General features: G+C 41.6%; 1 protein-coding gene across 3 annotated transcripts in view; it reads left to right on the top strand.

Moving 5' to 3' along the window:
• Positions 1-25517, top strand: part of ap3d1 (adaptor related protein complex 3 subunit delta 1) — an 85216-nt gene that overhangs the window by 50861 nt on the left and 8838 nt on the right. The window contains exons 17-28 of one of the 3 annotated variants that reach the window (XM_070859764.1): positions 2-146; positions 2011-2082; positions 3077-3152; positions 3929-4110; positions 6583-6656; positions 8000-8023; positions 9283-9439; positions 11351-11482; positions 13313-13366; positions 14291-14368; positions 19513-19653; positions 21289-21336. In XM_070859764.1, the coding sequence (XP_070715865.1) occupies positions 2-146; positions 2011-2082; positions 3077-3152; positions 3929-4110; positions 6583-6656; positions 8000-8023; positions 9283-9439; positions 11351-11482; positions 13313-13366; positions 14291-14368; positions 19513-19653; positions 21289-21336 (1183 nt within the window). Of the gene's footprint in view, position 1; positions 147-2010; positions 2083-3076; positions 3153-3913; positions 4111-6582; positions 6657-7999; positions 8024-9282; positions 9440-11350; positions 11483-13312; positions 13367-14290; positions 14369-19512; positions 19654-21288; positions 21337-25517 lie in introns of all 3 variants that reach the window. The other 2 variants (XM_070859763.1, XM_070859766.1) reach the window with 2 other exon arrangements.

Genomic DNA, 25517 nt, shown 5'->3' with positions numbered 1-25517 from the left:
GGTTGGATCTTGATGCCTGGATCAATGATGCACCTTCAGAAAGCTCTTCAGATGATGAAAGCACTAAGAAAACAATCTTCCATGATGAAGAACAAAGAAGTGCCAGGCATAGACAACCGGAACTGGATGAAGATGAGCTTGCTAGAGTAAGAAACAACAAGGGGCAGAAAACACAAGAGTAGTTTGTAGTCCCCCGAACAGTAATTGTAATGTCGGGCAAAGTATAAATCAGGAAATTAGAGGTGCATGTAATGAGGGTAATACAGTAATTGTAGGGGACTTTAATCTTCTTATAGACTTGGCAAAACAAATTTGCAGTAATCATGTGGAAGTTGGTTTTCTAGATCACTACGTTGATGAACCAACTAGGGAACAGGCTATTTTAGATCTAGCATTGCACTGAGACAGGGTTAATAACCTTAGAGTAAGGGAGCCTCTGGGGAAGAGTGATCATAATATGGCACAATTTTATATTGAGTTTATGATTTAGTTAAATCCAAAAATAGGGTCTTGCATCTGAACAAAGCAAACTACATGGGTATGAGGGATGAGTTGGCTAAGGTAGATTGGGAAACTAGATTAAAACATGTGACTGTCGATAAGGAATGGCAAACATTTAAAGAATTAATTCATAATTTGCAACAAATATACATTCCCCTAAGGAATAAAAGCCCCATAGGATTAGTAGTCCAATCGTGGCTAATGAGAAGTTAGATAGTATTAGATTAAAGGAAGTGGCTTATAGTGTCAGAGTAGCCTGAAGATTGTGAGGGATAAATTATAGAAATCAGCAAAGGACGACCAAGACAATGATCAAGAAAGAGAATGGGAGTAAACCAGCAAAAGACATGAAAACAAATTGTAAAAGCTTCTAGGGATGTGTAAAAAGGAAGAGATTAGTGAAAGTAAACGTGATCCCTTGGAGACGGAGACTGGAGAAATTATAATGGGGAATAAGGAAATGGCAGAGACATTAAGCAAATATTTTGTATCTGTCTTCAGAGTAGACAATATAAATAAGGGGTAACCAAGGGTCTAGCGACAATGAGGAACTTGGAGATTAGTACCGCAATGAGTAAAGAAATAGTACTGGACTAAAAGTTGACAAATGCCCAGAACTTGATGACCTACATCCTAGCGTTTTGAAAAAGGTAGTTGCAGAGATAGTCTTTGCCAGCTCCAAGTTTGACTTCTCTGAAGTTTTGCCAGTCTCCTGAATTCCACTCCACTTAAATTCCAACTTATCTAATTCCAACTCATCCAAAACTACATTATACACAATCCTATTCCATGTTGAGTCCAGCTCATCTATCATCTCAGTCCTCACTGAACCTGATTTGCTTCTCCATCCCTCTGAACTGACTTCAAAATCTTCATCCCCATTTACAAATCCCACCATAGCATTGCCCACCCCGACATCCAAGTTCACACCCTCATCTTCCAAGTCTAGCCTATTGTGCATCATCCCCTGTACTGTTGGTTGCATAATTTTAGCCATCACAGCATGCCATCTGGAATTGTCTTCCTAAACACCTCTGCCTGGCTGCATCTTTTTTCCCACCATAAAATTTCTTCAAAAGTCCATTTTCAAACCAGTCATCATTCTTAACTGTTCTAACCTGCTTGATGTCTGTTTGTTCCCCCCCCCGCCCTTCTCTTTTTGTTCAGTGTCTTGAAGTGTTTCACTATACTTTTAGGTGATACACATACATGTTGTGCACATGTACTTGATTAAGTTCTTAATACTTCAAAGTATTTTGCCTCTTCTTTTCCTTCTCGTGTGTGTGCGTATATGCTTTGTCACATGAATATGACATTATATAATGACCTTGTGGGGTAGCAGGGCAGTAGTTCTCTTTCTCTCCCCCTCCCCCACAATTTTACTCCAGACTATTTCGCTGTAATCAACCACTTGCTGCATGGGGAATTGTAGGTCTAGAACCTTTAAGCCAATGTCAAGTTTCAAATGAAATGTCATTTGTGCTTTTATATCATTTGTTTCTGTCCTAGCGGCGAGAAGTAAGAAAACAAGAACAGGCAAACAATCCATTTTACATCAAGAGTTCTCCATCTCCTCAGAAGGTGAGTTAACCATATTTAGTTTTATGCATGTTTCTTGTTGCATTTTCTCCTTTCAATATTGTTACTACAATGTATCTTCTCTTCCTTGGGCAGGGACTGGTGGGTGGTTGAGATATGTGGAGAATTAAATGCCGCCTTTAAATTCAGACTGGGCATGCTGTATGTGGCTGGCCCAAGTGTTTGAGTTCCCTGACCAGAAAAAAAAGTGTGACAAGGGAAGAAGTAGATAAAACGAGTGGCTTCCCCGGTGACTTGATGGAATAAAACCCCGATTTAGTGTTAGCCTAAACCATGTAGATTGGAAGGCTCAAAGCTAGATTCTTTGTCTGCATTGTCAATTCATCTCATAAAGCAGCATTTGGCATGCCATGTCTGGCATTGGTGTCTTTGAGCTGAAAAAGGGTAGAAATCAAGGATTTCCACCCAATTTCTGTTCAATGACTGGATAGAAAATGCACAAATATTGATGTTGGCGATGAACAGGATTGGATGTGTCTTCTATAACGGCTGACATCCACAGCTGCTGGCAGATACTAGCTGGCCTCGTACCCAAAGAATAGGAACTTGGGCAAGGGGCTGTAGGGTTGCCAGTGCCTGTGGGGTCAGTCCTCAACCAGGGTCAATGCCTGTCGTAGGAAAGGGGAGAAAATTGCAAAGGGGAACAGCCAAAATAGTAAATGTAAACATTTGCTTTAGTCCTGTAAAATAATGTTTGAAAGTAATGTTTTCAACAATAACTTTATAATGTGAACATGCTTATTTTAGCTATTGGAAATAAGTTCAGCATCACAACAGATAAGATGTGTGTTTTTGGAGCCGTTCGAGTTGCAACCACACACGAGCTAAATTGAGATGTATTACATTTGATAGGCATGTGAAGCCTTTCCATTTATACTAATATTTTAAAAGGCAGCAATTCAGTGTAAACCATGAATATGGAAATGATATTGATTGATTTAATTTGATGAGCAGCCACTATTTTGTTTGATTTCAGAATTACCAGGATGCCAGTGGCGTGGAACACATACCTGTGGTGCAGATCGATCTTACAGTACCATTGAGAGTACCAGGTAATTGATGCAACTATCTCAGTTCTCTAGCTTCCATTTATTGCATGTAAAAGTAGTTGCTATACATTCCACTCATTGGCGATGTTTTTTGTAACCCAAAAGTCCTAGTGAAGTCCCCTGCCCAGTCCAAGATTCCATAATAGCTGATCATTGAACTGACATTGCAAGTATGATGTGCTGGCTAAATTTATTTGCCAGGGAAGAATACTGCTTTTATTCTGCCATAAGTACCATTCTGCCTGCCATGATGTGAGTAGCAAGTGTTGGAACCTGCTGCCACCAAGTAAAAGAAATGTCTGCAAGATCACACACATTCTTTGGTGGGGGTGGGGGGCAGCAGAGACTGGGGGTGATTGATCTGTAGCAATTTTTGGGCAGAATATTATATATTTTATTAACTCATCCAATCACCTGTATATGATTTGATCAGAAAGTTTCAGAGAAAATGGTTAGCTGTTGCCGAAAACTTGGAAATGCTAACATCAGAGTTGGCAGTTATCTGATTTAAGTAATTGTGGGCTAATTTCTCCAAATTCCAATTTTCTTTAGTCTTGATCACAGCTGATTTTTTTTTATGAATAAAATCTAGCGCCTAGGTCACACCTTGGTGAACTGTAAATGAGTGAGGGCATAAAAAATTGCACATGTGATGGTGCACAAGGATTTATACAGTTGCCCTTTTTACTGAGTTTCTCTGTAAGCAATTCTAGTATTTGTAGGTTGTTTAGATGCAGTGATCTATGTTGTATTGATGTGCACAGGAATGCCTTTGTCAGATCAATATCTTAAACTGGAAGAAGAACGCAGGCAACAGCAGAAGCAGGATCGAGAGAAAAAGAAGAAAAAACAGAAGAAAGACAAGAAAGGCAAACGTCGTCATGATTCACTTCATACAGAAAGTGATGAAGACATTGCTCCCGTTCATCAAGTTGACATTATCACAGAAGAAATGCCTGAGGTTAGTCGTTAAACGTTTTCCTTTATCACCCTGTGCTGCTAAATTTAAGTGGTCAACAGTCCTGGCACTTGATCCATTTGACAGGCGATAAAAGAATTTATTCAATCCAGCAAGATGATGAGGTATGGCCCTTAAAACGCGCACAAAAAGCAATTTGAATGCCAGTCAACTGAATAATCAAACAAAAGGTTCACAAAATTGACAAATCACAGCTCTGGATGTGTCCAACGATATTACTGACATGGTTTAAATAAATTGACAGGGCACAGAGGGCTATCACTGGCAACTCATGGTCATCCTTGATTGCAATATTACACATCATTTTAATGCAGTCTTGAGGGAGTATGCCATTGTTCCATTGGATGATGTGTTAAACCAAGGCTAGCCTCTGTGCAAGCTGATATTTAAGATCCCGTCCCACCTTTCGAAGAAGAGCAGGGAGTTCAGGTGTTCCAGCATCATCAAAGAAATAAATTAACTGGTGATTTGCCATATTTCTATTTGGGGGGCATTTGTGTGCAGATTGGCTGCTCCATCTGCCTACTTGAGTCAAAAAGTTTTTGTGTAAAGTACTTTGACTTCTCAGGAAATTATATAGCCCTCTTTCTTTCCCTTTCTCTCGCATGCTCTTGATCTCACTCTCTTGATCTCTTGCTTTTGCAATTTTTGCTACATTGCTTTGTCTCTCACTTTTATGTGCGCTCTCGTACACAATTCAGCACTGTAACACGTGCTCTTTGTCATGCGCTCGCGCTCTCTGGTTGCTCTTTTTTTGTCAAGTGCATGTGCTCTCGCTTTTTCTCAAGTTTTGTCATTCGTGTTCTCTTTCATTCTCTTGTATTTTGCTGTTGCGCGCGCGCGCTCAGCATGAATTTTTATGTTTAAGAAAGCTTTTTTAAATTTCCAGGAGTTTTTCCAGATACCAAAGATTTAGCATTTTTGGTGATTTAACCAAATGTTTTACTTTCAAAGTCAGCATGTATAATATGGTGTGAATTCTATAGACCGGAAGGCTGTAAAGGTACTGGATAAGTACAATAGGCCCATGCTGAACCACTCAAATGCTTTGTTAAAGTCAGAACATATTATCCATCACTACTTCTCTAATTCTATTCATGTAGAAGTATTCCATAAATTAGATTGTTTATAAATCTGTTGGGTTGAGGATACTGCCTTTTATTCTTGCAGATCCTGTTCTAGCTTTCATTGTAATGGATTTTTTTCACAGTGGACGCCAAATTAATGAACATAACATTCCAAGGTTGTGCTTCGGTCTCTTAAATGGTAATAAATTCTCTGGTACCATATTGATCAACATGAAATTTGCAAAATTTCCTCTCTCGAACCCCATCTTTCTTCATTTCCACTGTTTTCTCTAATGACTACCTCTGTAGCACTTGTGTAAGTAAATATGAGGTTATTCACTTTGGTAGGCAGAATACAGCAACATATTTTTTTTAAATGGTGAGCAACTATTCAATGTTGGTATTCAGAGAGATTTTGGTGTCATCGTCCATGAAGCACAAAAAGGTAGCATGCAGGTACAGCAAGCAGTTCGGAAGGGAAATGGCATGTTGACCTTTATTGCAAGGGGGTTGGAGTGCAAGAGTAAGAAAGTCTTGCTACAATTATACAGGGCTTTGGTGAGACCACACCTGGAGTTTTGATCTCCTTATCTGACACATGTGAGCACAGTTTTGATCTCCTTATCTGAGAAAGGACATACATGCCTTGGAGGCAGTGTAACAAAGGTTCACTCGATTGATCCCTGGGATGAGAAGGCTCTCATGAGGAGAGAATGAGTAAATTGGGCCTATACTCTCGAGTTTAGAAGAATGAGAGGTGATTTCATTGAAACATAGAAGATTCTGAGCGGATTGACAGGGTTGATTCTGAGGTTGTTTCCCCTGGCTGGAGCATCTGGAATTAAGGGGCATAGTCTCAGAATAAGGGGTTGGCAATTTAAGACTGACATGAGGAATTTCTTCACTCAGAGGGTTGTGAATCTTTGGAATTCTCTACCCCAAAGGACTGTGAATGCTGGGTCTCCAAATATATTCAAGGCTGAGATAGATTTTTGGACTCTCAGGGAATTGAGGGATATAGGGATTCGGCAGGAAAGTGGAGATGAGGTTGAAGATCAGCCATGATCATGAATGGCGGAGCAGGCTTGAGGGGCTGTATGGCCGCCTACTGCTCCTAATTCTTACGTAAATGAATTCATGTTATTGCTGCAACATGGTATTTAGTTGGACCCCAAGTAGTATACTGGTACTTCACACTGAAGTGAAATTAATAGTGGGGGGAAAATCCAGTGACATTATTGCAGTGGTTATATATTGTCCTTTTTTTAAAACCCTATCGATAACACATCCACTTCAATGCTTTCTTCATTTCTAGCAGAAGGTAATTCTTAATGCTACAAGTTTACACTGAAGTTTATGGTATTCAATGTTTTTGGGTTTTGTTTAGAATGCCTTGCCTAGTGATGAAGATGATAAAGATCCAAATGATCCATACAAAGCACTGGATATTGATTTGGATAAGTAAGTATACATTTGATACGTTGGTCAGTATTGTCACAAATCCCAGAAACTACTGTTTTTAAAACAATTGGTATTTATCTTGTTTTCAGCTGACATTTATAGAAGTTGCTTAAAGCAAATTATTAGTGGTTCTGGTAAATGTTCAGGTGATTTATAAACCAGTGCTGTACGAGTATGATCATAAATGGGTCATTCTCAAGTACTGGGTGCCCACTGTCCTATAATTTGCCTGAGTAAGTACATTTTGTATGTTAATGTTGATCATAATGTTTGTGTATTGTAATTAATAAATTAAACCAGGTTTTTTTGTTGCAGCTAATTTTTGACTTTCTCCCTTATGTTTTTACATTTGTGAACAAAAATGATAGAGCAAATGTCAATCATTCAGTTTATCAAATTTAGATGCTTTAGAAAAAGCTATAATTTTAGACGTATTCTCCTATTTTTTTGGGGGTGTCTTCTGCCCCTCTTTGGATCTAGTTCTCTCTTTCTCTTCCTTTCCTTAACATTTTATCACTTCTAACAGAGGGTTTTGAGTGGCCAAGTTTGCATCCTGGAGCTAGCTGTCTGTTCCATTAAATGAGCCACGTGAGCCGACTCTCTCTCTCCGTTTTGCTGCTGCTTATCCTCCCATCTATTTTAACCCGTGCTCAGCATCTCCCCAGGCACTCCAGTCATGAGCAAATATTTGCCATATGGGAAATTGCAAAGCAAACAAACAGCATTATGTGCCATACCTACATTGAAATATTTTATTGAGTTTACCAGTTCAATCAGGTTGACAAAAGCCATTTTAAATTGACGTAATGTTGCATATGTAAACTACTTATAATTATGGCCAACTGAACTCCAAATACTTTGGATAAAAATGTGTGGGTGCATTTTAAACTACTATATTTAATGTCAAATGCATTACTGTACTTTTGAACAGGGGTTGGGTTTACATGTATGCACATACAGGATTTGACAGACACTAAGATTTCCCCCTTCTCTTCCGACCCTCCAGTCTTAATGTAAAACCACAATTGTAGCAATATTGCACCTCTGGACATAGGGCCTTTCTTGAAAACTATTCTGATTCCAGATGTAACTACATTAATAGCAAAATGTGTTACGATAACACAATTTTTAACATCAGTGCTTAGTAAGTTTTATAATTGCTCCAAAATGAATATCACTAATTAATTTATGGCTGTTTATTGAGTTCTGTGACTATCTTTCTTTTCTCTCTTCCTCTCTTTCTCTCCACACTTAATATGCCACTCCATTTTTCCTGTCATTTTTTCTCTGTCATTCTTTCTACTGCTCGCACAACCATCATCATCTTTGTGTCCCAACAAAAGTCTAAATCCTATGAAAAAAGGAAGGTATGTAAAATAAACTTTGTGATCTTTCATCAATCAATTTGACTTGGAGATGGGTTTGAGTGTGTTTATAAAGATTTATCCCTTTGATATCTACCAGTACATTTTTTTTTTATATATGGTAAAAATGGCTTTGTTTAAAGCCAAATATTGGCAAATGTAATAAAATTTGAGGCTATTCAATATTTTCTTGGAAGTATTCAAATTTGCGATATCAGTCATCAAAGGGTTAAACTCAGATGTGTGGGCATGATGCCATAGTTATTGATGTTCAGTAAAAATTGCATCAGTTACATTAGAAAGTTGTGAAAAGGTTGAAATTCTTATACTTCTCTAACTAAAGTTTTTAATGCTTCTCCCAACATCACACAATAGGCAATTTATATTGTGCTTGTTTCTATGTTAACCCTAAGTTATTCCTTGCCTTACAATTGTTGCAATACTTGATAACGGGTTCTGTCTATTCCAATTCTACGTTTTGTGAAATGGGCATGCTGGTATTCTGAGTATTTCTCAAATACTGACTAGTTAGAGAACTAAACCTGTGTTCAGATTTTCTCCCAGTTTGATAAAACTCTCCTCAGCATTCTGACCTCTTTTGAAATTTGTAGATGCTTTGCACTATTTGTGCCTGATTATGTGTGCATTTATAAGCTGCCTGTTGCTTTCTGATCTTAACCAGCTTTCTCGTTCTGAAGTCTCCCAAGAAAGCTAGCCATTCATTACAATACTTGTCAATAATTTTTTAATGCTTTAGCTTCCTTCCCCCTCTGATCCCTGCAACACCCCCCCCCCCCCCCCCAAACAACCCCAATCCTCTAGTGCTTTGGTGGTAATAACTACACCTAGAAACACTAGTGTTCCTTTTTATAATTAAACAATCATGTTTCAAATTGTGCAAATAGATTTTGTTGGAAAGCTGTGTTGATGAGGAAAACATTGAATTCTCACTATCAAAGTAACATGCATTGGCCAAGATTCAAGATTTCTTTCAAATGTGGATGTGCTGAGAATTGTCTGTCAAACTTTCTTGCGAGTATTACCTTGGATTTTCCTATTTGCATGACATTGAGTTGTGGTCACCTTAACACATCTGGGTTGTTCTGTAAATTAATTGTAGAAACTTTTTTTAATGTTTTGGTTTGGTGAAATTAAAATTATGGATCAGTGAGTGGAAATCCAAACCTTTGGCACATCTATCATAATTGCATTAAGCTAATAGCTTTTTCATTGCAAAACTTTATTTCTATGCAATTTTAAAGGCCTTTGACAGAAAATGAAAAACTGCCCGTGAGGACACACCGAATAACTGAAAAGAAGTCACCAGAAATTGAAGCTGCCCCAGTAGAGGAAAAAAGCAAAAAATCTTCTAAGAAGTCAAAGAAAGAAAAAAACAAAAAGAAGGATAAAGAGAAAAGGGTAAACTTAAATGGTTTTGAATTCTGAGTAGTTTATGGAACTGTTGGTCCCTGCTGCTGTTTAGGGTGGCTTAATCAAGCACAATTCAGACTGTTGCCAGTAGTGATATCTAAATGGTGCATACTGAGGAAGTGCTGCACTGTCGGAGGTACCATCTTTAGGATGAGACATTAAAGCCTGTCTGCTCTCAGGTGGACATGAACGATCCTATGGCACTATTTCGAAGAAGAGCAGGGGAGATATCCCCGGTGTCCTGGCCAATATTTATCCCAATCAACGTAACAAAAACACATTATCACATTGCTGTTTGTGGGAGTTTGCTGTGCACAAATTGGCTGCTGCGTTTCCCACATTACACAGTGACTACACTCCAAAAGTGCTTCACTGGCTGTAAAGCACTTTGAGACATCTGGTGGTCATGAAAGGTGCTATATAAAATGCAAGTCTTTTATCTCTATTGGAGGGCATAGCACAGTTGGCTACCGATATTCTCTGAATCTCTGGAATCGGGATGCAACCTAGACTAATTGCTGCAAATGTTGCCGTAAAATACCTCGCACTGAGTACAAAACTACAACACAAACTTAACTATGATTCAGAACTTAATTACAGCGAACTGTCCATCTGGCTCTTGATGGATGTAATAGTTAATGAACAAGTTACATTGGTGTGGTGGAGTTCTTGACTGAGGTTGCGGTTCAGGCACATTGTTGGAGGAGAGCAGAAGGGAAGAGCTTTGCACAGCACCGAGTCTGATGACTTGAAAATCTTAGATGCTGATAATTTGATAGTCAACAGAATGACAGTTTTTCCCCTGTGCTCTAACTAGCATTCAAGCATAAAATGCCATTCTTACAATATAATTATTTACTCTTAACACTCCGGATGTTAATTCTAGTGGTGTATCATTTCAGTTATTTCAACAGCGGTTCTGGTTCTTGGACATATAAATAAATTATAATGGTTTTAATGGGTATTCCTGGTTACTTGTGTTGCAGTAGTGAATTGAGAGTTTAATAAGGCATGAGATGCAGTGACATGCTTTTAAAATGCTCAAAGTTCTGATTCCTTTTAGACACGTGGAGAATTCATTATTGTTGTTGATGAATGTCAACATTTGTAGAACAGCAAGATTCTACTCTTAATTCTTAGTCATTTGGCTAATTGTTACTCAACCAATGCTCCCTTTAAGCTGTGCAGCGCTCTGGAGTTCCGGCACAGCCAGCTCACCGGCTTGTAAATGGGAAAAACCGCACATGCACAGTATTTTGAATGGGTCGTGCACCCAAAAAAAATTGAAGAGAATTTTGTACTCAACAACTTGCATTTATATAGTGCATTTAATGTCGTAAAATGTCCTAAAGTGCTCCACAAGAGTCTCTTTCAGTACCTCGTGTTGTTGGAATGTGTTGCTGTTTAAGAACTACTCACCTTTGGCATTTCTCTTCCTGAAAGCTTAGTGCATCTTTTTCCTTGTGTTGCTTTGGTAAAAGTTGTTGCACAACTTGTCATAATTAATTGAAAACACATGCTGCATTGATTAAATCTCTTGTGCTAAAATTTACAGTAACGATCCTCGTCATTCCCTGGTGAAGTGCAAATACTTTTAGATTTTAAAAAAAATACACGACCAGGATATATTTACCACCTGGAAATAGTTTTACAACAGATCACTAACTCTGAGTGTGTTTCTTCACCCTGATGAAATATTTAGGTCTGACTCAGTAGCAGTGTAGCTTTCCAATTCAAACAGCAGGAAAGATAGGCCGGAATGCTCACCCTGCAGGAGCACTCTTCCTGTTGATCAGTTGGAGTCGTGTTGGCAGCCCTGGCCTACAGGTGGGGGAGAATTCAATTATGTTCTTCACAAATGTGATTCATGTTTCTGTGCTATCTGTTCTCTTGGTACAGAAAAGTAAAGAGAAATCTAGCAAAAAACACAACAAATCTTATGAAAGTGCAGAGAATGAACATGCTGCATTTAAAGAAGAAATTATTACACTGACATCCAAAGAGGAAGCAAATGAAAAACGCACAGGAGAGGTCAGTGCTGTGCATTTGACAAAGAAAAGCACTCCTTTGAATCTGTTTTTATTAAGCAAGTAAATATTAAACATAACTTCTTCCTTCATTGGATGAACTTAATTATCGGCAAGGTTTTTCACTGGAACACTCCCCTCTGATCCAGAAGGTTCACGTCCTACTCAAACATTTGAGCACATAGACTTGATTAACACTTCAGTGCAGTACTGTTGGAGGTGCCATCATTTGAATGAGACATGCAGGTGGTTGTAAAAGTTAGCCTGGCAGTATGTGAATCCTCCAGCCTGACAACCCTCCAAACACTTTGTTCCTCCAATTCTGGCCTCGTGCATTGCCTCTTGTCTTTGTTGCACCATTGGCTGCCGTGACTTCAGACACCTCGGCTCTGCTCTGCAATTCCCTACCTAAACCTCTTCAATTGCCTCTCCTCCTTTAAGACCCTCCTTAAAACCCACATCTTTGAACAACCTATTGGGAAGAGAGGTATAGGGAGAGAATTCCCGAGTGTGGGTCCTAGGCGGCTGAAGGCACGGCTGCCAATGATGGGGCGAATGGAGAGGGGAGGCACGAGGCCAGAGTCAGGAAGCGAGCGTTTGGGGAGTGGTTCTGGTGGAGGTTGCGGAGAATACAAAAAGGCCCCTGAAAGATTAAAATGAGAATTTATAATTTGAGGCATTGGGGGACCTGGAGCCAGTGAGGGACCTGCAGCCAGTGATCAGTAGTGATGGTTAAGTAGGTGGCCAGGAGAGAATTGGAATAGTTGATTTGGAAGTAACAATGGTATACATGAGGGTCACAGCTGATTAGCTGAGGTGGGGCGAGAGCCAAGTGATAACGGAAGTCGGTGTAATGGAGAGGATATGGAGTCAAAAATTCAGCTGCGGTCTGATAGGATGCCGTAGTTGCGAACTGTCTGCTCCAGCCTGAGATAGTGGCTTTGGAAGGGGATGGAATCAGTGGTGAAGATACAAAGTTTATGGGGGTGGGGACAGCAAAAACTATGGCTTCGGCCATAATGTTTAGCTGGAAGAAATTGCAAGACTGGGGCTGTACGGAGCATAGATACGGAGTTCCCATTGCTATTAATTGAGAATACTTTACCTACTTGATTGAGCAGTCACAAGTGACTGCATCTTCTGCGTGGGAACCTGGAGGACGGGAGCATGCTTCGCAGCGCGTGAAGAGAAGGTCTCCCCAACGGAATTCCACGCTCCTCTGGGACCACCAGGTACTTTGGGGAAAAAATACTCCGGTAGGAGACGTTCGTCCGAAAGAAGCCTCCTACTGGAATTTCAGGGCCTGGATGTCTGGCAAGAAGTCTCTCAAAACAGAGGTACTAGAGGGGTTAGAGAAGGGAGAGCTGGGTGCTGTTTGCATACGTGTGGAAGCTGATCCCATGTGTGTAATGTCTCCAAGGGGCAGCATTTACATGAAGAGGAGAGGGTTGAGGATCGATCCTTGGGCAACTGGCGATAATGGTGCGGAGGGGAAAAAGCCATTGCTGGAGATGCTCTGGCTGCAATTAGAGAGGTAAGAGTTGAACTAAGTTGTCGACTAAGTCAAAGGCTACAGATGAGTCAAGGAGGAAAACTGAATCACGCCCACAGTCACAGAGCAGGTTATTTATGAACTTGATTAGGGCCGTTTCAAAGCTGTAGCAGATGGAAACCTAATTTGAAGAGATTCAAACAGGGATTTGCAGCAAAATGCTCCGCTAGGTTTGTCTTTTGTGATCTCTACATCTGTCTATATAATATTTAATCTATGTTGCATAATGAGAAGTACTGATTATAATCTTGCTGGAATTTGTTTCTGCTTTTTCCTGTTCAGGGATCAGATCTGGACTTTTGGCTGTCTACTGATCCAGTACAAAGCAAATCACCGGTCAGTGTACTCGGGGACCATTCACCTATTAACCAGCTATTCATTTTAGATCATGCTCCCCAAGCTGGATGGTTTGCAAATGATTCCATGCAGCTTACAACACACTTCTTAAACACAGCTAGCTCATTCTTATTTATAGTAGTTTTCAGACTAGAAATATATAGTAGTGTGTCGTATTGATTTAATATATAAAAATAATTTTGAAGATTGCGAACAAGAATCTCAACTTGTCTATTTCTTGTATTTTTTAAAGTATGAGATTAAAGTGATGCATTTGAATTAGTTCTGCATGGATATGTATAATTAATAGTTGAAAACCAAAATATTACCAAGAACTTTTCGACCAGTGTTGGTATTTCCTGATGATTGATCTATGCTGTTTGAAATACTTGTCTAAATTGTTTAATACAGTGGGGCCTCCTTGTGCTCCTTTAAAATTGTATAAATACATGCAAGTAGGGGATTTATACTCTGGAGTTAACATTTTTGGCACAGAGTGCAGTGGTGTTACTAGCTGAACTAGCTACTTTGAAGTTGTGTTCAAATCCCACCATGACTAGTTGTGAAATTGAATTCAATATATCTAGTAGCTAATCTAATGACAGACAAAATTACCATGAAAGCTTTCAGGTTGTTGTAAGAACCCAAATGGTTTACTTATGTCCTTTAAGGAAAGGAACCTGCCAGCCTAGTCAGCAATACTTGAGGCAGCTAGGAATGCAGCCTTACCGGTGTTGCCCACAACCTGAACAAATACTTTTTAAAATTTAGCACCATGCTGACAATCATATAATTTCGGTGTTGGTATAAGTTTGCCGTTGTGCTGGTTGATTTCCGGTGAGCACTGAAATTAAGTGAAGAAAATTATTTTGTTGTCGTGCAGATGGCATTCAGCAGTTGAAAAGTTTTCATGTCTTTTTGCAGCCAGAACCACTTAGAAATGAAGTGGCTTCGGAACCAGAAGAGACATTAAAAGAAAAAGAAGACAAGGAAGAGGATACAGTAAGTACCAATTTCTATAGAGACTGATTTGGCAACTCGCTGTTGTTTTGAGCAATTTTGCGCTAAAACACAAGTGTTTAAAAAAAGTTTTTTTTAAAAAAAACATTCAACGCACAAAATTTCAGTGAGGGGATTCCACATTATGCTGTTGCTGGTCACTCAGGTATGAATACTTGCTGCAGTAAAAGTTCAAGACTTCATCCAATTTATCAAACTTCGTAAATAACTTCCCTGGGATCCTTTTGGTAATGTTGGGATTTGTCATTCTGCCCCTAATTGCCACTTAAATAATTTAATTTTGTTGGTTTTTCACTTGACTTTGAGTTACTTCCTGTTATCATCTTCAGTTCCTTTTGAAAACAATAATGTACAGATGAATTTATGCCTTAAGAAATAACTAAGTGACTCTTAAAGTATCTTGGTCTACTTAAAACCCAATTAGAATTTAGTGCACATACAATGTTCAATTCAGCAGCATAACCCTTGGATTGCTATGATCTTGTTTTTCAAAAAATGTTAGTTCAATATTCTGAAGTGTGAACTATTACTGGAGATGACTTGCAAGTAAGTACATGTTGGTCATTATTATAATGGCACCCTAATTTTATGTAGAAAATGAAGGGCTTCAGCACAGTCATAACTTGTTTGGGGAATCAAACACGCACATACGGCTTGCATTTATATAGAAAAACATCCCTAGGTGCTTCATGGAGGTGTAATCAGAAAGTGATTAACACTGAATCAAAGGAGCAGATAATAGAATGGGGGTTCAAAGGTTTAGTCAAACAGGTGGGTTTTAAGAAGGGTCTTGAAGGAGGAGGGGTGGAGACAGAAGGATTCAGGGAAGGAATTTCAGAATTGAGGGCCTCAATGGCTGAGGGCATGGCAGGCAGTGGCCATTGGGGACAGGAAAAAAATGGCCAGCTGGAGGAGGTTACAGAGATGGGACCATGAAGGGATTTAGCAGGAGGATGATGAATTTTATATTGGAGGGCTGGGAGCCAATGTCGGTCAGCGAGGACATGGGTGATGGATGAGGGCAACTTGGTGCAGGGCAAGACAAGAGAGTTTTGGATGAGCTGAAGTTTACAGGGAATGGAAGGTGGGAACTCGACCAGGAGTGTATTCGAATAATCAAGTCTTGAGATGACAGAAGTACTCTGTCTCCAATCAGTTCACTATGTGGGACCAAGCAAGGGCATTCCCGCTGTGCTGCATAACGGAAGAGAGATCCTGGAGGGTATTGGTATGATCAACCCTCTCAAAGGCTGCATAGAGGTCAAGGGGGATTGCATAGGATTACATAGTATATACGGCACAGAAACGGGCCATTCGGCCCAACCAGTCCATGTCGGCGTTTATGCACCACTCGAGCCTCCTCCCATCTTTCTTCATCTAACTCTCAGCGTAACCCTCTATTCTCTTCTCCCTCATATGCTTATCTTACCACCCCTTTAATGTATAATTTTGGCAAATCCCTCATCATTGATAAGACCCCTGTGGCTTTGGTTCAGTGCTGTGGCAGAGGTGAAAAGCTTTATTGGAGAGCTGCAGGAAAGATAGTTACAGATTTGGGAGGTGACTACACATTTGAGCACTTTGCAGATGGAAGGGAGGTTGGAGATGACAGTAGTTTGCAAAGACAGAGGGGTGGAGGGTTTGATCATATGGGTTTAAAAAAGGGGAGAGGGACTGTACCTGGGGGTAGAGAATGCCATTTACAATATCGGCTAGTTTGGGTGTACGGAAGGGAGCTTGGGTGATCTGCTTAGTGGGAATAGGGACAAAATTTGGGAAATGGATCTCTTGGACAAGATAAGCTCTGAAAACATTTAAGGGGAGATGGAATAGAAACTAGAGAAAAACTAGGGTTCATGGCATGTCAATTAGAAAGAGATTAATTTATGTATCAGAATATGGAGTTCGGAAACAAATTGATTAAAATTTAATCTCCAAAGGATCATAAATGCCTATTTGCATTCCATCTTAATTGTGCTTCTGTGTTGTGTTGGATAATACTTAAGTAATGCATACCTCAAAATATTCAGTTTGTCAAATTTGTGAAAATGTGCAAATGTAAATAAATAAGACCCAGGCTACAATGAAATAGGAACTGCATTAATAAGTTTAATTAGTGGTGTAGCTAAGCACAGTGATGATTATTAACTCAAATGCGCCACCAAGAGGAATTTTATCATTCTCGTTATTTACAAAGTGCTCATCAAAACAACCCCAAATTGAATGGCATTTTAGTACAATCCCCACCGCTTATAACGGACGCACTCATGCGAACACGATTTGCCTGTTGTATGAGATGGGCGGTGTAACGGAAAAGAAATACATATTTGAAATATATTTGTAAGGGACTGAGTGTGTTAGAATCACCCAGCTTTGGGCCACTTCATCTAAATTGCTTCAGGACTGTCAGGTCACGAGATAGACTCAAATTGAACAAACTTGACAAAGACAATACTGTGAATTTCTCCAGTCTTTGGGGTCAAGCTTTGGCTGCCCGCTAGAACAGCGCACATTCGAGAGGCCCGCCTAATTTATAGAACAAAAACTGCGGCGAATGCTTACCTCGCGATTCTCAGATAGCTGTAGGCCCAATTCCACTTCGGCGTTGCGCAGCAGGAGCTGCTGGGGGCGGAGATACGGCCCTGCGCTGAAAACAGTGCCGGCAGCTGCTGCGCATGCACAGTAGCAGCCGGGCATCTTGTCTCTGGCTCGATGACCCTATCCCAGGCTGAAGGGACGTTGCCCCTACCCCGGCCGAGTGGCCTGCGCATCATACCTGAGCGGCGAGGCCTGCCCACCCCTCTCGCTGGGGCGGGCCCCACCCGAAGAGACGTCGGCAGCCCGGCATTGGCTGCATGCGGGCACCGTCCGAATTCCTCGGCACGGCCCGGCTTCCTCCCACATCTCGCTGGGGCGGGCCCTGTCCGAAGAGTTGGCGGCGTCGGCAGCCCGGCAGCGGCTGCGTGCAGGGCGGCTTGTTCGTCGTCTTCGCTCTCTATCTCTCTCTCTTCCTCCCCCCCCCCTCTCTTTCCTCCTCCCCCCCCTCTCTTTCCTCCTCCCCCCCCTCTCTTTCCTCCTCCCCCCCCCCCTCTCTTTCCTCCCCCCCTCTCTTTCCTCCTCCCCCCCCTCTCTTTCCTCCTCCCCCCTCTCTTTCCTCCTCCCCCCCCTCTCTTTCCTCCTCCCCCCCCTCTCTTTCCTCCTCCCCCCCCTCTCTTTCCTCCTCCCCCCCTCTCTTTCCTCCTCCCCCCCCTCTCTTTCCTCCCCCCCCCTCTTTTTCCTCCCCCCCCCCTCTCTTTCCTCCCCCCCCCCTCTCTTTCCTCCTCCCCCCCTCTCTTTCCTCCTCCCCCCCTCTTTTTCCTCCTCCCCCCCTCTCTTTCCTCCTCCCCCCCTCTCTTTCCTCCTCCCCCCCTCTCTTTCCTCCTCCCCCCCTCTCTTTCCTCCTCCCCCCCTCTCTTTCCTCCTCCCCCCCTCTCTTTCCTCCTCCCCCCCTCTCTTTCCTCCTCCCCCCTCTCTTTCCTCCTCCCCCCCTCTCTTTCCTCCTCCCCCCCTCTCTTTCCTCCTCCCCCCCTCTCTTTCCTCCTCCCCCCCTCTCTTTCCTCCTCCCCCCCTCTTTCCTCCTCCCCCCCTCTCTTTCCTCCTCCCCCCCTCTCTTTCCTCCTCCCCCCCTCTTTCCTCCTCCCCCCCTCTTTCCTCCTCCCCCCCTCTCTTTCCTCCTCCCCCCCCTCTCTTTCCTCCTCCCCCCCTCTCTTTCCTCCTCCCCCCCCCTCTCTTTCCTCCTCCCCCCCCCTCTCTTTCCTCCTCCACCCCCCTCTCTTTCCTCCTCCACCCCCCTCTCTTTCCTCCTCCACCCCCCTCTCTTTCCTCCTCCACCCCCCTCTCTTTCCTCCTCCACCCCCCTCTCTTTCCTCCTCCACCCCCCTCTCTTTCCTCCTCCACCCCCCTCTCTCTTTCCTCCCCCCCTTCTCTCTGTTGCTGCAGTAGGAGTAGAAAGAATTTTTTATTTATTGAGTTTTTTTTAATTTAATTTATTTGGATTGATTTATTTATCATTTATTATTGATGATGGCTCTTTATTTGTAAAAGTCAAGTGTTTAATGTTTGTAAACTCTCTCTCTTCTCCTCCCCCCACCCCCCCAATCTCTCGTTCCATACGTCTGATTTTTTAAGTGTAGGCAAGGTTTTTCTGAGCGTACAAAAATCTACACATACTCCATTCTAAGTTAGTTTGGAGTAAGTTTTTGCTGCCTAAACTTGCAAAACAGGCGTACGTGGCGACCATGCCCCCTTTTGGGGAAAAAAAAAATCTGTTCTGTTCTAACTCACTAGAACTGAAGCAAACTTAAAGGCCGAGAATTGCAATTTCTAAGATACTCCACTCTAAACTAGTTGCTCCAAAAAAATAGGAGCAACTCAGGCCGAAACTTGACCCCTTTATTTCTGGAACAGATGCCAGCTTTTAAGATCCATAAATAGTTTCTATAAAACTCCCATTGGGTAGTGCTTATACTCCTCTTTCCCATTAATTCTAATCCACAATCAGTTTATAATCTCGGGATATGGTTTCTGGCATCAAAACGCATGGATCAGATGCTGATCACTGATATTCAGTGTAGTAGCAGTCAGCGTTTTTATTTGACTGACTTTATGGCAGGCAATCACCACTTTTTAGAAGCCGTTATTGCTTGAAGGACATTTAAAGTCTTGAACTGGATGTTGCCAGAGCTTTCTATTTTGACTTAACCACTGTTATGTGCTTGCAGCAGACAGCATAATTGAAGAAACAGTACATTCCTGGCTGATTTAGCAGTGTGCTAATTACGACAGCTCCAATTTGCAGAGCATGATGCAAATTGAGACTGAACAAGCCTTTGTGAAAGAATTGCCTTTTGCCTTTCTTGGCAGGTATCAGATTGAATAAGAAAGACAGCATTTCTGTTTCTTCCCCCCCCCCCCCCCCCAAAAAAAAATGTAGCACTTAACGTCAATTTCCAAAGTAGGTGGTTAACGCAACTGAATTATGGTTATTGCATTTTGCGAGAAAGTGACTGACCATGTTAAACATGGACTGCTTTAATTAGTGGGGCCTGTGTTAAGATTTTCTGATTGCTGTGCCACTACTGCATTAGAAATCGTCAAAGCACAAGAAGAAGAAACATAAGAAAGATAAGTCAAAAGAAGAAAAAAAATCGAAGAAAAAGAAACACCACAGCGACGAAGAGGCTGTTGAGTCCGTTCAGAATGGCAGCTTGGACGATGAGCCCTTACCGGTATGTTAATTTGTACACTAAAGCAGCTATTGAGATTCCAGGTGATGGTGATCCTTTTATACAGAGAACTGTAGCAAAATAAATACTATTGAATAAAATTGGTATTTATGTTTTTGTTGCAGTTCCCCTGCTATGAGGTCCTTTGATACTCTTGTTCTCTGTAAGGCAATGTGATATATGGGGAAACGGTGTCAAAATTTGAAGACCCTAATTGAAGTATCATTTAATTAAGTCAAGTGATATTGTGTATTAAATATCGCAAATAACCTTCAGATTCATAAGCTAGCTTAAATTTAAATTTTTTTTGAAGCATTCCCAATTTCCCCTCCCTTTCTTGCCCATCAAGCACCAACTGCAGTTAAGGGGGCGGGGGGAATAGGTGTCTTGTTCTTTTGCATTCTTTAATGGCTGTTAGTAAGTCTGGCTTACTGTTTTCCTGCCTATTTAATGCTTGAACTAAAAAGTCAGAAAATGTACGCGCGCGTGGGACATGTGAAAGAATATACAGTAGTTGACAGTTTAAATCTAGCAAACCTAACCCAAGAAAAATGTGATGCAAAATACTACGGATGCTGGAAATCTGAAGTAAAAGGAGAAAATAACTCAGCAGGGCAGGAAGCTTCTGTGGAGAGAGAAAGTTAACGTTTCAGGTTGATGAAGGATTTCTCTCTCGCGCTCTCTTTCTCTCTACAGATGCTTCTTGACCTGCTGAGCATTTCCAGCATTCTCTCTCTCTTTATTTCAAGAAAAAACTGAGCTATCTTCACAACCAGTCACAATTTGAAAAGCTTCCCACTGAAGACTAATCCTTACTACGTACAGCAACCAGGTTTCAAACACACATGGCTTGGTTGAATGTTTTGTTCTGAACATGTCAAGTTGGCCATTTTATATAATCCATTGTTCCCAGAAATAGTGCGTCAAACCTAGCTCAAGAGTGGTGTTTCTGAAAAGCTCATGATGGCAGATATTCAGGCTTTGGAAAGGGTGCAGAGACGGGCCGTAAGACGATTCCCAGTTTAAAATTCCTTTGTTTCCCAGATAGGGTCAACGAGCTGAGTCTCTATACTTAAGAGAAGCACAGACATAGGGATGTATAAAATAATGAAGGGTCTAGCTTTGTTTTTGTAGGCCTATTACATCAACTGGATAGGTTAGGGAGGACATGGGGTCATGCTTGCAAGTTATGCAAGGACAGAACTCGGTTGGATGTTAGGCTGTTCTTTTCCCAGAGATCAGTGAACCCGTGGAATAGGTTACCAGCTCATTCCAGGAATGATGATTTGCTGTATGCCTTCAAGCGTGAGCTGGGCCTTTTTCTGGTTGGGCTGGGGTTCACATTGTACAAGAAATAGCAATCCTGCAAGGTCATTGTGATGATCTGGACTAGTTTCAATTGCCTACGATGATCAGAGGAATTTTGGATTTTTTCTGTTTCTCTTTCCTTCTCTTCCCCGCTCCCCCCACCCAGCCAGATTGCCCTATGCTTTTTTTGCACCTCCCAAGAGATAGCTCCGGCTGGATGGGGAGTGGCTGCATCACAGCTGTGTTGGGCCAGGCTGGATGGATCACTGGATCATTTCCTCTGTCATTTTTTGTATATTCATATGTCTGACTGATTTTAATATTTTACAGCCAATGTCCAACTACTACCTTCTGGCAGAAAATTCCTATGTTAAAATGGTGAGTGCCATAATACTTCAGTATACATTGTTACAGTATTTTTATGCAAGTTACATTTTTTATGAAGCATTTCACTTTTTAAATAGCTCAAATTATTCAATTTTTCCTGTTATTTAATCCCCATTCATAACCAGTTTTCATTTCTTGCACCTTCCTCCAGGTGGGATATCAATATGGTCTAGGGTGTGGCTTGTACTGCACATCTGTGATCAGATTCCGTTCAATTGCAGCTAGCAGATTTTTTTTTAATACAGAAATTTCTGTAACACTCCGGGCCAAAAATTGCGGTTGGAGGCTTCGAGGATACCTCTGATCAAAATGTTTTTTTTTACAAAAGTACCTGATGGTCCCAGAGGAGCAAACACTTCCGCTCCGAAGCCTCGATGCGCAGCCCAGCACAGAGGCCAACACATGCCAGGAGCGTAATGAATATGATATAATTGGCATCACGAAGTCATGGCTCCAGAGTGACCAAGGCTGGGAACTCAACATCCAGGGGTATTGAACTTTCAGGAAGGATAGACAGAAAGGAAAAGGTAGGGTAGGGTAGTGTTGCTGATTAAAGAGGAAATTAACGCAATAGTAAGGAAGGACATTAGCTTGGATGATGTGGAATCTGTATGGGTGGAGTTGCGAAATACCAAAGGGCAGAAAATGTTAGTGGGAGTTGTGTACAGACCACCAAACAGTAGTGAGGTTGGGGACAGCACCAAACAAGAAATTAGGGATGCGTGCAATAAAGGTACACCAGTTATCATGGGCGACTTGAATCTGCATATAGATTGGGCTAACCAAACTGGTAGCAATACAATGGAGGAGGATTTCCTGGAGTGTATTCAGGATGGTTTTCTGGACCAATATGTCAAGGAACCAACTAGAGGGCTGACCATCCTAGACTGGGTGATGTGTAATGAGAAAGAACTAATTCGCAATGTTGTTGTGCGAGGCCATTTGGGGAAGAATGACCATAATATGGTAGAATTCTTTATTAAGATGGAGAGTGACAGTGTTAATTCAGAGACTATGGTTCTGAACTTAAGGAAAGGTAACTTCGATGGTATGAGATGTTAATTGGCTAGAATAGACTGGCAAATGATACTTAAAGGGTTGACGGTGGATAGGCAATGGCAAACATTTAAAGATCACATGGATGAACTTCAACAATTATACATCCCTGTCTGGAGTAAAAATAAAACTGGGAAGGTCACTTAACCGTGGCTAACAAGGGAAATTAAGGATAGTGTTAAATCCAAGGAAGAGGCATATAAATTGGCAAGAAAAAGCAGCAAACCTGAAGACTGGGAGAAATTTAGAATTCAGCAGAGGAAGACAAAGGGTTTAATTAGGAGGGGGAAATAGAGTATGAGAGGAAGCTAAAAACTGACTGCAAAAGCTTCTATAGATATGTGAAGAGAAAAAGATTAGAGAAGACAAATGTAGGACCCTTGCAATCAGATTCAGATGAATTTATAATGAGGAACAAAGAAATGGCAGACCAGTTGAACAAATACTTTGGTTCTGTCTTCACGAAGGAAGACACGAATAACCTTCCGGAAGTACTAGGGGACCAAGAGTCTAGTGAGAAGGAGGAACTGAAGGATATCCTTCTTGGGTGGGAAATTGTATTGGGGAAATTGATGGGATTGAAGGCCGATAAATCCCCAGGTTCTGATAGTCTGCATCCCAGAGTACATAAGGAAGTGGTCCTAGAAATAGTGGATGCATTGGTGATCATTTTCCAACAGTCTATTGACTCTGGATCAGTTCCTATGGATTGGAGGGTAGCTAATGTAACACCACTTTTTAAAAAAGGAGGGAAAGAGAAAACAGGTAATTATAGACCAAGATGTAACTAGTAGAGTAGACAAGGGAAAACCAGTGCATGTGGTGTATTTGGACTTTCAAAAGGCTTTTGACAAGGTCCCACACAAGAGATTGGTGTGCAAAATTAAAGCACATGGTATTGGGGGTAATGTACTGACGTGGATAGAGAACTGGTTGGTAGACAGGAAGCAGAGAGTCGGGATAAATGGGTCCTTTTCAGAATGACAGGCAGCAACTAGTGGGATGCCGCAGGGCTCAGTGCTGGGATACCCAGCTATTTACAATATACATTAATTTAGATGAAGGAATTGAGTGTAATATCTCCAAGTTTTCAGATGACACGAAGCTGGGTGGCGGTGTGATCTGTGAGGAGGATGCTAAGAGGCTGCAGGGTGACTTGGACAAGTTAGGCGAGTGGGCAAATGCATGACAGATGCAGTATAATGTGGATAAATATGAGGTTATCCACTTTGGGGGCAAAAACACGAAGGCAGAATATTATCTGAATGGCGGCAGATTAGGAAAAGGGGAGGTGCAACGAGACATGGGTATCATGGTACATCAGTCATTGAAAGTTGGCATGCAGGTACAGCAGGTGGTGAAGAAGGCAAATGGTATGTTGGCCTTCATAGCTAGGGGTTTTGAGTGTAGGAGTAGGGAGGTATTACTGCAGTTGTACAGGGCCTTGGTGAGGCCTCACCTGAATATTGTGTACAGTTTTGGTCTCCTAATCTGAGGAAGGACGTTCTTGCTATTGAGGGAGTGCAGCGAAAGTTCACCAGACTGTTCCTGGGATGGCTGGAATGACATGAGAGACTGGATCGACTAGGCCTTTATTCACTGGAGTTTAGAAGGATGAGCAGGGATCTCATAGAAACATATAAAATTCTGACGGGACTAAACAGGTTAGATGCAGGAAGAATGTTCCTGATGTTGGGGAAGTCCAGAACCAGGGGACACAGTCTAAGGATAAGGGGTAAGCCATTTAGGACTGAGATGAGGAGAAACTTCTTCACTGAGAGTTGTTGACCTGTGGAATTCCCTGCCGCAGAGAGTTGTCGATGCCAGTTCGTTGGATATATTCAAGAGGGAGTTAGATATGGCCCTTACGGCTAAAGGATCAAGGGTTATGGAGAGAAAGCTGGAAAGGGGTACTGAGGTGATTGATCAGCTATGATCTTATTGAATGGTGGTGCAGGCTCGAAGGGCTGAATGGCCTACTCCTGCACCTATTTTCTATGTTTCTACGTGTGCGCATCCTGGGATCATGTGGTCCTGGACCACCGATCACAATGTCGTATTCTCATTCATAGTAGTGGGAGCTCAGCTCCCATTGCTATCAAGGAGCATAACCCTAAAAAGAAAAAAAATGCCCACACAAATAAAAACACCACTTTTTTTTAAAAAGTAAGAGAGTTTTAATAGTGTTAGACATAAACTTACCTTCATGGGCAGGGTTTATGATATATAAATAAGTAATACATTTTTTTTTCTATCTTTTAAAACTCTTGTGCTGGTAAAAGCAGGCCTTAGACTTGCTTTTACCAAGCGTAAGAGTTTGAAGGACATTGGCTGGGCAAGAGTTGGGCAAATCGACCAAATCTCCACCTGTGAAGGTCCTTCTATTGGGGAAGGTGCACAATCTGTCAGAAGAAATTTTGACAGAACATATGCTTCACTTGCCTAAACCCAGAGCTTGCGGGGCCTCTTCGGACGTGTACGCACCCAGAGAGGCCGCAATTTACGGTCCCCTCTTTCGGTTTACAACACAAATATGTAGAAGATTGCGATGCACTGTATTACAAAATGATACAACAGGTTCGGGTCACACAGGTAATTATAGCTCGAGCGGATGTGACCATCTATTTTCCAACACTGTACAATTGATTAGTTTACCACCCCAGAATTATAAGTGTCGAGATATATAAACCTACTGAAATATGTCATAAGAACATAAGAAATAGGAGCCGGCCCTTCGAGCCTGCTCTACCATTCAGTACGATCATGTTGATCATCTACCTCCACCTTCTGCGCTATCCCCATATCCCTTGGTTCCCTTAGTATCCAAAAACCTATTGATCTGTGGCAGATACCTTACTGGAACAGACTGATTGCTGCAAGATTCATAGAGCTGGAGAACATCAAGTGGGGATGTACTTGCGTGTCTGTCATTCTATACCATCAAGAAATAGAGAAGGAGCCATAGCAGAGAAAAGAAATTGCATCAAAGACTGAGTCCTTGATGATTGGAGTAGGAGAATAGCAGGCACAGGGATTGTTCCTGAACTGCATAGATGGAGAAAACAGGCCCTTAGTCATCCACTCCTGATTTTTGTTTCTCTTCCCCCTGCCACCAC

The sequence above is a fragment of the Pristiophorus japonicus genome, chromosome 18 (genome assembly GCF_044704955.1).
Source record: "Pristiophorus japonicus isolate sPriJap1 chromosome 18, sPriJap1.hap1, whole genome shotgun sequence".
NCBI classification, from domain to species: Eukaryota; Metazoa; Chordata; class Chondrichthyes; family Pristiophoridae; genus Pristiophorus; species Pristiophorus japonicus.
The sequence above is the reverse complement of the archived record's forward strand: the minus strand, read 5'-3'. Positions and strand labels throughout refer to the sequence as shown.